The following is an 18,282-nucleotide window of genomic DNA, read 5'->3' on the forward strand; positions in this document are numbered from 1 at the left end:
GTGCTTTTAAACCTATTTAAACCTATTCTAAAAGCCTGGGGCCCAGGCTTCTCTGAAGAACTAGGTTCATCATGTTTGCTAAAGAAGCAGGCCTTCTGTTCTGATTTGAGGAATTTACACTAAAGGAAAAAGTTATTCTTCCAGTGGTTATTTACAAGGTTAAAGGACTTTTGTTTTGGCTAATGCTCATATGAAGTATAGAAAATAAAGGACTTACTTCTTATACTACAAGAGTTTTGGCAACTTGATAAAGAATGAGTGCACATTGTTAGCTGTGCTGAGTGGAAAGGCATGTTATACTGAGATTAAGACATAGCTAATGTAGGAAACTGGGTTTAAGACTGCAGTAATTGGAACTTTCTGAAAAAAAAAGGTCTCGGAAAAATGTTTCTGCTGATAGCAAGGACACACACTTTTTCTACGTAACTGTAACTTATTTATGTATTTCTGCTTGATGTTTTTTCATCCTAGTAATTCTATTAGAATGGATTCTATTAGAATAGATTCACAAACCTTACAACACTTTGTTCTCTAGCTCCTTGTTGAAGGAATGTGCAATTTGCTCTGGTGCTTTGGAGTCTGTGATAGCATACATAATTTCTTTATGGACAAAACAAAAAGTGCGGTTGTCTTTCTTGATGCTACTGAATTAAAAGCTGCTATTTCGTATTTCAGGCATAACAGCTCTGATCAAATTATGTCCAGATCTTAATAGGCTAATTTGATTCGATCTTAGTGTAATTAGTTGAAATTAAATATATGAAAACTAAATGTGATCAGGTGGGCTAGCTGAAGAGCTGTTTATAGCTTGACTGTTAACAGTTCCTGAAAATAGCAAGAGATTACTCTTCGTTTGCCTTTTTAATTAAGTGATTTTAGTAATGCAATGGGAAACCTTTATGGTCAAATATCCTACTACGTTGTTTTGGGAGTTGAATGTGGAAATTGGGCTATTGGATTGACTTTTTATTGTGGTAAATCAAATTTTCATAGATTTTTTTTTAATCCTACCACCAGTCTAGCTGTTATCCTTCTAGGTACAGAAAATGTTTTTGAGTTCCCTGCCAGTGGAAGAAACAAAATGTTTGCAATTTCACTCTCTGAATATGAAACAAACAAACAAACAAACAAAAAAAAAACCAACAAACAGAAATCAGTCCTCCAGGTGGTTCTCAAGTAATCAAATTCAGGAATCAAGTCCAATCAATTCATCTTTTGCCATGGTTCATTTGGTAGTAAGTTGATGGTTGCCACCTAAGTACCTGATGGCTAAGTCTGCCTACATAGCACAGAGCTTAGTAATCATGTTTTTTAAGGGTGGTATATTCTGTATGGATGTTTCTGCTAAAAATATTTTGTTTGGGATTTAGCAGCAGTGCAAACTGTATGTCTTGGCCTAAACCTTTTGATGTAATCAGGAGCAAATGGTCAAATGCTCTAGAGTAACAATTAATGGGGAAGGTGAGAGTATTTCCAGCATGCTTGGCCCTGCCCTTGCTCCTTGCTTATGTTATCAAAGGGCTGAGAACCCTGTCAGGAAGGACCTTACCTATTCTTATAGGTGATCTGTCTCTTATCTGGGAAGCTCCTGAAACTCCTGCTGGCAAAAAGGGCTGGCAAAAGTAGAGAGGAAACTGCGAAGTACTGCACTCCTTGGCAAAAACCTCCCCTAGTGTGGTCAGATCCTTGTGTGAGCACCACTTGTGTGAAGTTCTGTAGGTCTTGGATCACAGAGAAGTGGGGTGGAAACCAGGGCAGGAGAGGAGGGGATGCACTGAAGAGTAGCAGCAACAGGCTGGCTTGGGGGTGCCAGGGGCAGTAAGGAAAGCAGCATGCTGCAGGCTGGATAGCCAGCCATGGTCTCTGGGCAGAGCCGGGTACAGAGGGGACAGGACAGCAGAGGGGGGACTGGAGCAGGACTGAGAGGTTGGCCTAGAGCCTGACCAGCTGTTTCCTACCCTTGTTTTATTTTCTGCCTTGTCATACACCTTTCCCTGTCTTTCAGTGCTTTGAACATGTTTTGTTCCTTTCTAATTTGCAGAGCCAGTTCAACAGCAGCAAAACAGTATAATGGCATACAAAGAACCTAAAGCTTCAGCCTCCTCTTCCCTTGTCCTCTCTGCAAAGCTCTTTAATGTGCTACATCATATTCTGTAGACAGCGGATGGTTGGAAACATGGTATATAACTGTGTGACAATGCAAGGAAAACCAAGATGAGTGATTTGTTGCCATGCTATTTTAACTGCTTTGGCTTTACTTTTCAATTTACCTTTAAAACTTAGAAAAGTTGAATCTTTCAGGAGTATTCTATCAATTTAGAACTGAAATTACTTTGGGGAGATGATTTTGGGGATCAGTGTTTCTGCAAAGATAATTAAATTTGAGTGCTTAATAGTCGTTTCAAATAAGAGTTTGCTGAGATGTTGAGAAGTCTTTAAAAATGTTGAGATTGATGTTAAGACATCATGTCTGATGCAGGTGAATGAAAAATGTGATAGGGCAGCTGTTCTGCAGGTAGATTCCCCAGGAAGGTTGCCCAGGAAAGTCCTTTAGCAATAAAGTCTGTGCTTTTGCTAGATATGAAGAATAAAGCTTTTTGAATCAGAAGTGGGCAACTTTTCAGGATTGACTATTAAACAGGAGTTTTTATTTGGTAATATGTTCTTTACTCAAATGTTACTCTCTACAGAATGAAGCTAGTGTAGGTTATGCCTCTTAAACTTCTGCTTTATTTGAATTTTTTTCTTCCCAGCTTTCTTAGGATTGAGTAACGTGTTTTCACATACTACATGGTCACATATTTCTTGCATTAAAATATGTTGCTCATTTTTCTTAAAGTGGAAACTACATGCCTATGAATCACAAATTTTCTTACTTTCAAACCCGGGTCTTCTCTCTTCATTGCAGTATGCTGTGGTTAATTTTTTTTTTTTTTGATGTGTGCAGGCATATCATACTAGTTATGGGGCTAAGTATGAAAAACTTATTTGTAGCTATATTTGTTAACATACAGAATAGTTTACAAAACGCTTCTCTCTAGCATTAGTAAAATAGTAGTCTTATAAGTGTGTGTTCAGGAGTTCAAGAATCGTTTGGGCATACAGTTTAATTTTTAGGTAGTCCTGTGTGGAACCAGGGTTTGGACTCTGATCTTTGTGGGATCCAGCTTGGGATATTCTGTGCTTCTGTGAACATTAAGAATATAAGTTGTAGTTGTTCCATCAAAGCCATCTGTTAGTTGATATTTATGGCAGTCTAAGGTAGATGGTCCAGAGCAACTGGCTATATAGGTGCCTTTCTATAGGACGGCAAGTGTACTTTTTAGACAGTGTTTATGGAAATATTACTTCAACATTTGTTTTATTCAGAAATGAATATATTGAAGAATATGACTTTCCTACTGATAAGGACTTCAGAGAAAGTGCAGGAAAATGTGTATTCATGTTGCTATTCACTATTCTGTGCAATTTCAGGTGAGGTATTTCTACATGGTGCTGAGATTTCTGTTCAAACATTTAAAAAACAAAACAAAAACGAACAAACAAAAAACAACAACAACAAAAATAGCACTTAACCCCAAAGAGCTCACAAACTCTAACTCTGTAACCTGAATGAGAGATATCTACTGATGCCTTGTTTTTGAATTTTTTCTCTCTGCATATCTGATTACAGATGTGTTTAGCTAGGCATATTCCTGAGCAAGGCTAGCCAACTGTCTTTGACTATCAATTGTTCAGTGCTGTTACAGTAAAATAATTTTTGCTTGTATGAAATAAAATTGCTACAAATGTCATTGTTATCTTTGATTCTTCAGAGTTAGTAGATGGAAAAACAATTCTAATTCAAATATTAACTTTAATCTCTTCCTGTACAATCAAATTGTTCAGTTAATTGGAATAAGTGTATACCTAGTGGCCTCATTAAAATGGCGTTTTATTTTTGCTAGTTTTGGCTAAGTTAAAAACAGACAAACTACAGTGATAGTGGATCATGTTTCATTAAGTTATATCTCTTAAAATGTTTTGTGTGTAAAGATTTTCGATGTGAATAGAGGGAGTTGGCCTAATTATCCAGCTGCTTTTGCTGAAGTTTAAGGTTGGGATTTACACAGAACCAGAATAAATGAACAAATTCACCAAGCTTGTGAAACAGGATTTTTCTGGCATGTAGTTGTGGGAGAAAAAAAAGAGAAAAACAACACAACAGAGATTTAAGCTGAACTATACTGAACTATAGGCCTGCTAAAAAGCAAGGGGTTTTGAATAAGACATTAGCCTCTTACCCCCACTAACAATTAATAACCTACCTTTGAAGGAAAAAAATGGCACACAATCATTCTCCCCCTCTTTTGTTGCCTACTTCACTTGAAAAGATCACCCAAAACTAAGCACATTGTTGCGTAGGAACTTTATTAATGAATAATTGCTGTTTTTTGAATGTTTCATAGATGAGCAGTCTATTTTAGGGAGACTTCCAGTTTAGCTGCTCCTCTTTGTTCTCCTCCTTTTCACCACCTTCACTATCATGTTATCTGTTGGCATCTGTTCTTTTCTTGGCTCAGGATTTTAGGTGGTGACTGGCCTCAGTCTTTTTTATGAAATATGAAGTTGTTTGTAGAGCAACAAACCTCACTGGACTGCTGACTTTAGGTTATGTGAAACTTTTGTTCAAATGAAATGTAAAATGCAGTTCTTACGTGCTTTAACCACTCTTTGAGAATTAGATGAATCGAATCAATTCCGTTTGTAGAATAAATCTGCTAAAGTGTTTCAGGGAACATTAACCCTTTGTATTGGGTAGTAGCTGTGTCCTTACTCAGCTCCATCTTCATCTGTTTTCCTTTGGAACACTTCAGTTTCTTTACTAGTCCATGTTATTTCCCCTGTTGTCAAAGCGGTTGATGTTAGTCTGTCACCTACTTCAAAAGTTTTGCTTTTGGAGAGTGGGAAAACTCCATTAGGTTAATTTATTTGGTTTCAGTAGTAAATTGTAAAAGCCAAGCATTTCTCCGGAGCTGGATTAACTTCTAAAAACTTAGGTTAGTGTGGTTTATTATATGTTACTTCCTTTTCCATTACTGAGACTCATACATTTTTATTCTTTTTCCCACTAAGAACTCCTGGGTAACCCAGGGTTGACATCCTGAACATCTGGAGGTTTTGCCTGTTGGCTGCAGGTTGGGGTGGGGAAAGTGTTCCAGGCTGCATTTACCTCGTGGTCTTAGCAGGTACCTAAGAAAAGTCTTGTATAGCAACTGCTTTGGTCAGGAAGATGGCAAAAGGCTTTTCCTGTGGATATTATATTTAAAGAGAGTATTTGAAGGTTCCTTTTGATCAGCTGAAACAACTGGTATATACTGTTTGAAAATTTATACCTCAAATGTAAAGACCAGGTCTTACTGAAAGGTCTTACTGGATAAAAATCTCTTATAATTGCTAGATTTATTAATGAGTGTTGATTTCTTTTTTGGTACACATTTACGGGAGAGGGGAGGGAACAGAAACCCCCCAAGAGAAAGAGGAATCTTTTCTTACTTTTTAAAGTAATGCATTGACTTCCAAAGAAGCTGGCAGCAATCCTTCTAAAATGTCATCTTCAGTGAAAGCCACCATCTGTAAACAGCTACATTTTGAAAATACTGCTTCTTGTTCTATCAAAACTGAGAGCAGGCAGGAGGGCAGAAGCTATTCAAGGGAAGCAGAGACCAGAATGACAGATAGTACTCAGCCCTGTATGGTACAAGGGCTAGAAACATAGTAAACTTGGTGGAACAGATCTTCATGATTTAAGGAAAGTTTGCTATTGAATGCAACACTGATTCAAATAGCCACATTGATCAAAAATTGATGATGGGTTAGCACAAAAAACAAACAAACAAAAAAACACATTCCCACTGCATTATAATGCTACAGATGTTCTACATGTTCTGTAGTGGCTGTTGCACTTCTGAAGGCTGCTGTCATCCACCAGTCTTAAAACAGTGCAAGCTACAGTACTTCTTTGTTCCTTTATGTTCTTTCTGGCATCTCAGTGCTTTCAGTGTGACATGCATCTTCAGAACACCTGCAGGGGGTTCAGTTCTTGGTTTTGTACTTATGTGTAGATATATAAGAGATAATAAAATTGCAAGTTCCTTGTTCTAATTCAATTTTGTGTAGTCCCTGCAGATGCACCAGGAGCCAGTAGCATGTCTCTTTATTTGGGTGGATGGGGAGTAATAGGGAATATTTATTTGTTACTGTCCACCTCTTTGATTTCTGATTTCTCCTATGCTAGAATATAAAGCTGAGATTCACCTTTCTGAAATTCAGCCAGCCTAGAGGGCTGCTCTGGGTTATCCACCTAGAGTCACAGAATCACAGAATCATCTAGGTTGGAAGAGACCTCTGAGATCACCGAGTCCAACCTCTGACCTAACACTAACAAGTCCTCCACTAAACATATCACTAAGCTCTACATCTAAATGTCTTTCAAATACCTCCAGGGATGCTGACTCAACCACTTCCCTGGGCAGCCCATAGAGTCCTATTCTAGGCAGGTGTGGAGAAGACAACTAGAGAGTAGTTCGGTTCTTTTTATTTTGTGTACCTTTTATGGGGGTGGAAAGATCTGTGTTCTTGTACTGAGTAGCCAATCTAGATTAGAGGAGTTGTTTCTTAGACAGCCGAAGGTGACAGAATAGTTCTGCCCTTAATGTCTGTGAGATGTTTATTAGAGAGCTGTAGAGTTCTTGTAAAATGTGATTCTTCTGGTATTATTCCATTAAATGGGTATAGATTAAGCAGACATGCACATTCTCGTTTTTGCTTAATTTAGCAGTCTTGTTTTTAAAGCTGAAATGAATTTGACAGAATGGTTCAAGTTATATCTAAAAGGTAGAGCAGTGTAATTGTGTATTTTCAGTATCCTCAAGTATGATGTATAATTATAATTATTGGGTGAAATGCTCATCATAGAGTCATAGAATGGCTTGGGTTGGAAGGGGCCTCTAAGATCAAATAGTTCCAACCCCCCTGCTCTCTGGGCAGGGTTGCCAGCCACTAGATCAGGTTGCTCAGGGCCTCACCTAACCTGGTCTTGAACACCTCCAGGGATGGGTCATCCACAACCTCTCTGAGCAACCTGTTCCAGTGTTTCACCACCCTCTGACAGCAGATTTGGTTTTAGTTTAAAGAATTTAAAATGTAGATGGAAAATTAGATTTTTAAAGGTACAGACTTTGGGCTCCAGTAGGATTTGTAAGTAGGTGTCAGGGCTGGTAGAAAACGTTAAACATGAGGAGCACATATTTTATGTGAAAACCTGAATTTATATTGAAGGAAAACTATATTTCAGGTGTGGATCCATCCCTGCAAGCAGAGAACAGAGTCCCAGGCACCTCACAAGCTACGGCTGCTGTGTCTAAACAGCAGAAATCACGTTCTACTAACTCAAGGGATGAGCGTTTCCGATCTGGTAAGTAAAAGATAAGTAGCTAAAACACCAGCTGTCTTTACTAGAAAAAAATTACCAGTACAGTAGTATGTATGCCTAAAGAGGAAGATGGAAGGGAAGATCTAATGAGTATTTTTCAAGTAGCTTTATGTATTTCTACACACAAGAGTTTTTGTTCAAATCCGGAATGAAGGAAGTACTGGGAGAGGAAGAAATTGTATCCATGCTTTGTGACTTTTTCATTATTGTGAATTTACACCATGCTTAGCACTTTTCTCTTGTTTGTTGATTGGCTTTCCGGTCTCTAATACAATTACTTAAATGTTTAGAAGAATATAGTATGTGGGCTGTGGGTTTAATTTTGCTTGGTTAGCTGGGATGTTTTATAAAGGAAGGTTGTAGGATTTGAGTATTTGCTGTAGCTCACTTTCAAATATTTCCTGGTTTAAAACAAGTGCACAAAAAAGGGAAATGTCACAATGGATACTCTACATCAGTTTTAAATGGACACCACTGTGACAAACCTGTTTTGGAAAATCATGTGAAAATACCAATGTCATCATCACATCCTGTATCCATTGTTACTTTTCAGGTGGTTACAATACAGTTTCCCTGTGAAATTCCTTGTCACAATAGCAAGAAAAGGCAGGTGTTTGGAAGCTTTTCTCTGCTAAATACCTTTGGATTTCTAACTGGAATTTTTCCTTTTGCTTTCAATGGAAATTATATATCTTGGATTTGGGTATGAGGAGTGCAAGTAATGACATGTACCATAATGGTACATGTGACCCAGTTAATCTTGGGTCACCTTGCATTGCAATTGCTTCATCATGGTAGTTTATTGGATCATATTTACATTGCTGACATTTAAAACCTTGCTTCAGAAATGGAGTTGATATGTCTACATGCGTTCTTTATGAATAATTGAAGGATGAATGGGATCCTTAAATGTTCTGAGGAACATATATGGATTCCTTGGAAAGATATATATAGTCAGCTGCACAAAGAAACTTCTGAATTTCAATGAAGATTACCTAGTATTAAAATTAACAAAAGGAGAATTTGACTAATGTACAAATTTGTTGTTTAAATTTATTTTTGCATTTCAAATGTATCTTCAACAGTAGAATCTGTTGAATATACACTGAAAAAGTAGATTGATTGGTTGAATTGCAACCATGATTTCCAAGTTACTTTGTGAAAAAAAGAGTTTCCAAGTAAATTACAATCTGAGTCATGGATCTGATATAAAGTAATTCATTTAAGTAGCACTTATTTCTGTTAGTTTAACAACATCAAAATTTGCAAGAAGAGCACAATTACAACAGGGAATACTTGGGAGCCATTAGCCAGGAGAGCTAAAAGGGACTAGAGCAATGTTTTCTCCATGGCTACTTTTCCTGTTTTAGAGCCTCAGATGCCTTACTTAATTTGCACCAAGGATACTTTAAAGCAAACAAACAAAAAGCAACTAAACAGCCCTGCCATATTACTGGTATTGTTTGGGGGAAGTTTAGCATTGGTCTCTTTAATTGTACAATGCAAGACATATTACTATACGTAGGTGGATATTAAACAAGTTCAGCTAGCATATTTGCTTCTGAATGTACCTTTTAAATATTAGTCTATCAGTGCTTCATCTTTTCCTAGAGATAATATCTCTATGCTCTTGTTGATTTAAATTTCTTTAAATTAACCTTCAGTAAATCTGTACAACTCTACCTCGTTGGTCTACACGCAGCCTAGTTTCAGCAAGTTTGCAGATGACATACATATTAGTGATAGGACAAGGGGGAATGGTTTTAAACTAAGATGGGAGATTAAGGTTACTTGTTAGGAGGCAGCTTTTCACTCGGGGGTTGGTGAGGCACTGGAACAGGTTGCCCAGGGAGGCTGTGCATGCCCCATCCCTGAAGGCACTCAAGGCCAGGCTGGATGTGGCTCTGGGCAGCCTGCTCTAGTGGTGGGCAACCCTGCCCAGAGCAGGGGAGTTGAAACTGCGTGATCTGTAAGGTCCTTTTCAACCCAGGCCATTCTATGATTCTATGTTCAATGTTGTGAAAGATGAACAGCTTTAAGCAATAATTTTGGACATTACTGCTTCTTCCGTTAGTTGCATGCCGTATGTGTTCTTTAGACTTGAGGGGGGGAGAATCTTGTTTCTTTTTCTGTTTATTTCCTTCTAGCCTTCTATTTATATCTTCCCCCTTGCATCTCGTCAGTTCTGCTATGTCCTTTGCAAGAGTAGCTGATGAGGTTGGAATGCAATTTTTTATAGAACAGGATCTCTTTCTGGAGCAATTATAGTACTTTAGAGCCATCAACATAAATTATTTTAAATAAGCAAGCAAGACAATTATGCCTTTTTGTGCAATTAATCTGCCACTTACTAGCTGCAAGCAGATTTTTTTATAGTTTTCCAGAATTGTCTTCTATTTAAGTTAACTAAGTTTTATCATCCACAGATTTTTGTCTTAAAGCAGTAAATCTTACCCAAAAATTTGCAACAGTGAAAATATGGTTAAAAATACTGTAGGCTAATAAATTTCCTAAGTGTTCCCAGAACAGCAGTTAACATTACAGTGCTTTAACTAGATTTGCACTCTGTTAAATGACAACAGTGTGGTAGAAAAGCTGAGAAAAGCAGAGACTTTGCAGGCATTTGTGCAGGCTGATAAGCACTAAGTACCTTGTGTTCCACAGTTCAGAGGACACTTTAAGCCACTATATTGCTGTTGTTGCTGCTGCTAGTTCTACCATGAGGATGCCCGATTCCTAGTGAAGACTCCTGTTCCTCCTCTTGCTTTAGCCCCACTGTTGTCTGGTTTTGGCTAAGAAGACATGGAAGTTAACTGGTGAGCCCTTAGGGTGTCTGAAGATGCTTCCCCAGCAACTATACTTTCGCTTTCCACTCTCACTTTTTACTAGTAACTCTTCTTCAGCCTCTAACAGCTGGGTCTTTACTGCTAATGCCCTGTTGGATGTACTGCTGCAGTATACAGCCTGTTCTCCCAGCTTGCCTGAAATGGGCTACAAGGATGTGTCTATTCCAGCTGATACACAGGTCTGTTCAGTGTGCAAGTGTGACACCTGTATAGCAGTGTGGAAAATACTGTATTTCATGTCATGTGACAGAGCTTGTTCCTGCAACAGTCCTCTCTTCTCTATCAGCCTTGCCAGTCATACTTGCTTTCTTATTGTGGGAAGCAACACTTCAGTAGTAAATGCAAAATTCCAGTAGAAAATACAACAAACTAAAGAACTTGCAGTGGAAGTTTTTAATGAAAGAGAAAACCAGTTCCACCAAGAAGTGTAAGGGATGCAACGGTGAGTTAATGGCTGCTTACAGAAGTGTCAAATTATCAATAAAAACTAGTTATTAGTTTGCATGGTTTCCCAATGGGTCAGTTAGCTGGTACAACCTCTCTTCTAGTCTATACACAGTGCTACTTACAGTTCAAAAGTTAATCCCAGCGTTCTCTGAATGTTATAGTATAATTAAGATACATCCTGAAAATATTCTTTTTTCTTTTTTTTGGCAATCCTTGTCACAGGCATGCAGTCAGATGGGACACTAGTTTGCAGCAGCCATTGTTAGAGTCCCGATGCTTGAAACTATTCCAATTTTCATTAAAATATATACTTAATACCTGTCCTTTAGCTATCTCTTGCTTTGTTAGAATTAATTGGAATTGATTGGTGTATTTGAAATAATCTAGGAAGAATCTCATGCTCAAGAACCAAAGAAGTTCCCAGGACTAGTACCAGAAATCAGTTCTTACGCTTTTTAACATGCCTTCTAGCTCTGCATTTGTCTAAAGACAGATTTTCTGTCATATCATTACTGATCTTGTGTTACCATGAAGCAACGTTTAGGATTCATGCATCATGAATGAAATAACATGCAGAGTGTAGTTATATCTACAGGGCTGAACATGCTTGGAATTTACAGCTACTGTACTGAACTTGAGCTGTTGTTTGTAATATTTGTAAATAGAGTAAATTACATATCCCTTAATTTAGGAGTACTTTTTAAAACTCTGGGATCCTTTTCATAACACAGTCCTTTAAATATGGATGGATGTATTGCAGGTGAGCATGACAAAGGCTTGTGTCTGGTAATGCTGCTAAGGAAGTGAGAAGGTGCAAGTTTTCTTTGGTACTTTTTGTACTGCTTAAAACAAAATCAACACAGAGTTCAGTAACTTTGTTCTGTTGCTGTTCTGTAGCAGAACTGAAGAGTTATAGCTCAAAGAATAGTTTTTTGTTGTTTTGTTTCTTTGTTGTTTTTTTTTTAATGGACCCTAAAATATGGAGTTGTGGCTGACAACCTGTAGTTGGCATTAAGGTTAATTGGTCTAGGTACAGGACAGAGAAAGGATATTTCTTTTAATGTACATTGTGTAAGTGTATTTGTCACATACCTCTGGGTTTCATACTTTGCATATGTCTACCAATCTCCTGTTACATATTTTCAGCCTTAGGTGGCTTAGAATGCATTTTTATATATTTTTCAAAACTGGACTTAGGGACATGGTTTATTGGTAGAGTTGGCAGTGTTAGGGTAACAGTTAGACTTGATGATCTTAGAGGTCATTTTCAACTTAAATGATCCTATGATTCTTGTACAGCATCTTCCATGTGAAATGTGATCATGCTTTTTCCTACCACAATACTTGCTTTTTGGCCCTTCATCAGTACATGTTGGTGCATATCCATTTTATCCATTTTTCATGAGTTTAAATCTTAGTTCGTAAGTCAGTATATTTTTGGTCTGTCTCATTTCTCCTTGACATCTGTTCACTTCTCAAGATTTATTTTTTTTTACCTAAGCTTTATGTGTTTAAGTGATGTCAAAAGCTATGTTAAAGAGAAAAATCTGTTGAAGACAATTTAGAATTACTCGAATACAGTATTTTTTATCTGCAGTATAGTCTTGATTGAACACTAATTCCTTTTTACTAAACTCTTTGTTTATGGCTTAAAAATAGCAAAATTTACAGTATACGCTTTGGAATTTACCAAAAATTAAAAATAAACGAGTACTGAGAATTAATGTGTTAGGTGTGCTGTAACTTCAATACCGGTTGTCAGGGTGTTCTTCCTGATGATACTAGCAAAGCCTTTTTAAGCTGATTTCATGATGAAAATATGTTGATTTGACCTCCTTGTATTTTCCCTTGAGTCTCTAATGAATTGCTTCTGAACTGCATTTGAGTGGAGTGGGAGGCAAGTGTATTTGTTCAGTCCTACTGAACACCCTTGAAGGAAAAGCAACTGATAAACTTGTCACAGCTTTGAGTTCAAAACCACATTACTGGAATTCAACTTTGGACCTTTCTGCTGTCCAAGAAATGCTTCCTTTGAGACTGAAAACCTGCTGCTGTTTGTGAGCTAAGCAGTTGGACTAAATATAGGACAAAAGCATTAAGGACCTTAATGTGCAATTCATATTTTGTATTTGAGCTGTAAAAGATGACATTCATGCTTCCTATGTTTTTAGAAAGAAATTATGATTGAACTTAATTTCTCTTACTTTTTTGTTTGTTTTCTATGTAGATGTCCATACTGAAGCAGTACAAGCAGCTCTTGCGAAATACAAAGAGAGAAAAATGCCCATGCCTTCCAAGAGACGGTCTGTTCTTGTGCACTCTTCAGTAGAAACATACACACCTCCAGGTATCTATTGAGTTAAAGTATTTAAATGTTGCCAGGTAAACTTGTTATCAAAACATAAAAGAGCAAGTTGCAATGAACTTTTTCCATATTCATAGCTGTATTTGCTGACGTGTTGCCTGGATTTGTTCCTTGATGTCTTTCCACAAAATTTTTAGTGTTTCATCTAGAGATGGTGTAGCTAATGAAGATACTCTTGAAAGCTACAAGGGAGTGTGAGCAGTTGCCCTGTTGGTTCTCTTACATAGTCTTACTTGGAAAGAGAGAATCTTGGCAAGTATGTCAGAGTTCTAAGCACCTTATTTCACATTGCATAAGATTCTTTTTCTTAAGAATTAAAAAAGATATACATGGGCGTTAAGTTGCTCCATTAGCTTGCAGAACACTCATCAGATTGTTCCAATTGTGAGCCATTTAAGCCATTCAATGTCATATGCTATAATTGTTCAGATTGTTTAGGTCAGGATGTTTCCTTAAATTTTTTAGGAAAAACGATAATCTTCCTATTGCCTCAGAATGAATTCTCTAGAGGTTAAGCAAATCTTTCTCCAGATACGTCTTGGTAGCAAGCCGCCAAGTATTTTGGGGCCAGTATTGTATACAAAGAAGAGTTTAGCTCTTAAGCTGTGACTGATGTGCTCTTGCCATTTCTAATATGCCCCTAGAGTAGAAGCATGCTGACCTCTAGTGCCCTTCTCCATCAATTCTATTTCTTAGTCCTGTAAAAGAGCAGATCTGCTGTGCTGCTCTGTTGCTTCCTAGGCTCTATTTCTTCTGTCTGTCATTTACAGGAAGTACCAATTTTCTTTGCTAGTTGCTCAGTTGTATTTTTTTGTTTGTTTGTTTTCGGTGGGGATGTCTTTAGTTATTTCATTAGTTAAAAAAATAATAAGTATCTTCTGTAGTCTTAAATCAGATCTTTCTTCACCTTTACATTTTCCCTTTAAGATAGGTTAAGGTATCACACTTCTTGATTAGATTATTCCATTCTTGTATACTTGGATGCCCATAAGGACAATTAGTGCAGTTGGGTGGTTATCATGCTATTGAGTTTTCTTGTGTACAGGTTGTTTATGTATATATGAAGTTTATTGAGAATTGCATAAACTGAAATCTTGGAGAAAATTCAGTTACAGTGACCATCTGTATATTGAAGCTTCAAGAGAGAGGCTGTGAAGTTTCTGTTTATAGCTTTTGAAAGCAATATTAAGTCTTACTGTCCAAAATAAATTCCGATGTTACAATCAGTAGTGCATTTGTGCTGGTTCACTCTGTCCTTCTGTCATTCGTGTAGTTTGCCAAATCACTGTGTGTTTGGATTGAGGTGTATCACAATAAGAAAAGAACATGCTGTTATTCTGCCTAAGATTTCCTTGCTGAGGCGATTGGCTCTGGGGCAGATGTGTTCTGCAGCAGAGTGGGGGATTGAGATGGGCTGGGCTTTTTTTCTGGCATCATGGCCACTCAAGGCAGCTAAGGGAGCCGCCAGGACCTGGCAGCCCTTACGAGGGAGGCTGATGAGGTGTAGGCAGAGCCAGCAGTGGCAGCGGTAGGCCTTTCAAATCAGGTGTTGCCACCATTTTGTAGCCACTCACCGAGGTGATCGGCTCCAGGGCAGATGGAGTTAAAAGTTGGGTTAAAAAGTGGCTGGATAGCTGGGTCTGAAGAGTTGTGGTGAATGGAGTTAAATCCAGTTGGAGGCTGGTCACTAGTAGAGTTCTCCAGGGCTCGCTACTGGGACCAGTCCTCTTTAATATCTTTATTGATCATTTGGATGAGGGGATCGAGTGCTCCCTCAGTAAGTTCGCAGATGACACCAAGTTAGGTGCGTGTGTCAATCTGCTCAAGGGTAGGAAAGCTCTGCAGGAGGATCTGGATAGGCTGCACCGATGGGCTGAGGTCAACTGCATGAAGTTCAACAAGGCCAAGTGCCGGGTCCTGCACCTGGGGCGCAACAACCTCAAGCAGAGCTACAGGCTGGGAGATGAGTGGTTGGAAAGCTGCCAGGCAGAGAAGGACCTGGGAGTATTGGTTGATAGTTGGCTGAATATGAGCCAGCAGTGTGCTCAGGTGGCCAAGAAGGCCAACGGCATCCTGGCTTGCATAAGAAGCAGTGTGGCCAGCAGGGCTAGGGAGGTGATCGTCCCCCTGTACTCGGCTCTGGTGAGGCCGCACCTCGAGTACTGTGTTCAGTTTTGGGCCCCTCGCTACAAGAAGGACATGGAGGTGCTTGAGCGGGTGCAGAGAAGGGCGACGAAGCTGGTGAGGGGCCTGGAGAACAAGTCCTACGAGGAGCAGCTGTTCTCCTACGTGCCTGGTGACAGGACAAGGGGGAATGGGCTAAAGTTGTGCTGGGGAGGTGTAGGTTGGATATTAGGAAGAACTTCTTTACTGACAGGGTTGTTAGGCATTATAATGGGCTGCCCAGGGAAGTGGTGGAGTCACCATCCCTGGAGATCTTTAAATGGTGTTTAGATGTAGAGCCTAGTGATATGGTTTAGTGGAGGACTTGTTAGTGTTAGGTCAGAGGTTGGACTTGGTGATCTTGGAGGTCTCTTCCAACCTAGATGATTCTGTGATTCAGTATACAAAAAATAGCTGGCATCCAGAAGCTCTGCTGGGAGAGATAAGGGAGTGGGAGGACAGCTAGACTTCCCTGTCTCCTGTCGCATTTAAACTAGAATCTCCTGGCAGTTTTTTGAAGAAAACCCAAGTATTCCTTTTTTGGATACCTTCAGGACAGATTTGGAGCAGCTCTGACAGTGTCCCTACCTGCTCCATCTTGGGTTTGTGTGCTGCATTAAAGGATCAAAGTCCTGGGGGCTTGAGAGAATCTAGGTAAAACATGTGATAGCTTCCTTGTTTATAGTGTGGAGAAGCTGTGAGGTTATGTGATCAGTGCTCATCTGCACGCCTTCAAAGGAGTACAGACAAACAGTGGTAGGTTGGGGAGCCCAAACAACACCTTGTCCCAGCTACTCCCAGCCCAGCCCAGAAGTCATCAGCACATCACAGATCCATCTTCACAAGCCCACAAGAGCACCGTGACAATGAAAACCCAAATCAGTTATTCATAGGAAGGGTTCACCCTCTCCAGGCCCCTCCTGGACTGTTCTTGGAGAGCCTTGGCCATGTTGTCCAGACATGCAACCTATCAAGTCTGGTCAGCACAAGAGTACCTTCTGGTCTTGGGGAACATGTGTGTATGGGACACATTATGAGATGCAGGGAAAAGGCATTTTAGGATTGCACAAGATTTATTATGGGTGTTTAGGTGAGGAACCAAAAGTGGGGGAAAGGGTGGATTTGGGTGATTTGTGGAGAAACAAGTACAGGGAAAACAAAGGGGTAAGAAAATTTAAAAAAAGAAAAAAAGGCCAATTGTGTAAGTGGTTCGCTTCCCTGGCTATGCCCTGCACATGACCAATTTTGTCTGTCCTATCTCTGTTACAATCTATTTCTGTTGATTTTTCTGGGTGAAGGACTTCCTGTTCAGTGTGTGGGGAGAGGCTGAGCTCTGGCAGCTGAAGTTGGACCATGGGTTGGGGGACTGTGCCTGGGTGCCAGCAACTGGAGGGACCAGTGAGTGGACTCAAGTGTCATCAGTGAGTGGGACCACAAGTCACTCAGGCCTGTGCGTCCATGGTGCCAGCAGCAGGAGTGAGAGCCTGAGTGCCAGCCACTGTGCTGGGACCAGCAGCCAGAGGCTCTGGGTCCCACTAACCAGAGAGATCAGAGTGAGAGAAACCAAGCACCATGCCCTAGTGTGGGACTCAGGTCAGAGGCCTCTGTCATCCAGGAAAGGAAGCAGAATGAAGCTGTGGGTGCTACCAGTGTGTGTTATCTTTGTGGCCAGCAGTGTATGCATGCACGTGGTGTCTACATGTGCTCTCTGCATGTGTGTCTACTGAGAATACACGCTTGAGCCTCAGTGCTGCTTGGACCTGGGGCATGGAGCTGTGGCAGCCTCGCCCCTCTTGGGTTAGCAGATTCAGCATTGTATATATTCCCTTAAGAGAAACCGTTTATATAGCTGCAGTCATATCAAATTCCAGCCTCCTTTGTTGTCAAGTGTGGTTACAGAATATAGATAATCTTCTGTGAAGTACCCTGGTTAGGAATGCAGCTGGATTTACCAGTTAAAGGAGAAGAGATTTTTTTGGCTGTTTCTTCTTGGGGGGAGGGGTAAAAATGCTATCAGATGAGCTGATAGAATGTCATCTTCTAAGATGTCTGTCCAAGTGGTTAGCACAGAAGTAAAAATATCCAGTGTGGGCTTCAGTGGGATACAGAAAAACCCTAACCAAATTATTGTGAAAGAAGAATAAAGTATTGTCTCTGGGATCTGTTGTGCAGCTTATAAGAGAAGATAACTTGTTATGAGATACCCTTAGAAGAGATAGGACAACTAGATGTATTACTGTATCATGAGAGATCAGGCCATTCAAAAATGCTGAGGAGTTGCTTCAGCTGCATCAATGCATAAAAATAGTTGTTTTTTTATGGGCCTTATTTTAGAATCACAGAATCGTCTATGTTGGAAAAGACCTTCAAGATCATCAAGTCCAACCATCAGCCTGATCTGCAGAGCCCCATCACTAACCATGTCCCTCAATGCCACATCCACACGTCTCGTAAATAGCTACAGGGATGGGTACTCAACCGCTTGACCACACTCTTCGTAATCTAACTGTGCAGTCTGCTGGACCACACTTTTCCAATCTAACCTCCTCTGGCACAATTCTAGACTATTTCTTCACATCCTATCACTTTTCACCTGAAAAAAGAGACCAACACCCTTCTCCCTGCCAACACCCTCCTCCCTGCAGCCTCCTTTCAGGTAGCTATAGAGAGCATTGAGGTCTCTCCTCAGCATCCTCTGCTCCAGACTGAACACTCCCAGTTCCCTCATTCACTCCTCACAAGCATCACTTTCCTAGTCCCTTCATCAGCTTCATTGCTCTTCTCTCCACAGTCAAGCAACTCATTAGCTCAGTAGCCTTCCTGTAGTGAGGGGCCCAAAACTGAACAAAATTAACTGCAAAATTAACTCAGCAAGAAAATTGCAAAGAACCCAACTGGCTTTGAAGCATCTAATTTTACTGTCGAGCACTAGCAACAAAGTTTGTTACTCTGGCAAGGAAGTTATGAGACTTGCTGGATCTGGTCAG

The 18,282-nt window shown here is 39.7% G+C and overlaps 1 protein-coding gene across 4 annotated transcripts in view; it reads left to right on the forward strand.

The window, feature by feature from the left end:
* The window catches only part of DIP2A (disco interacting protein 2 homolog A), a 98,223-nt gene that overhangs the window by 29,005 nt on the left and 50,936 nt on the right, over window positions 1–18,282 (forward strand). For all 4 annotated transcript variants that reach the window (XR_014317810.1, XR_014317811.1, XM_082763639.1 and 1 more), the window contains exons 3-4: window positions 7,337–7,456; window positions 12,995–13,114. Coding sequence is in view for 2 of the 4 variants with exons in the window: in XM_082763639.1 (XP_082619765.1) it covers window positions 7,337–7,456; window positions 12,995–13,114 (240 nt within the window). In the remaining 2 variants the exon portion in view is untranslated. The remainder of the gene's footprint in view (window positions 1–7,336; window positions 7,457–12,994; window positions 13,115–18,282) is intronic.

This window comes from Aythya marila (genome assembly GCF_965140915.1).
Source record: "Aythya marila genome assembly, chromosome: 6".
NCBI lineage: Eukaryota > Metazoa > Chordata > Aves > Anseriformes > Anatidae > Aythya > Aythya marila.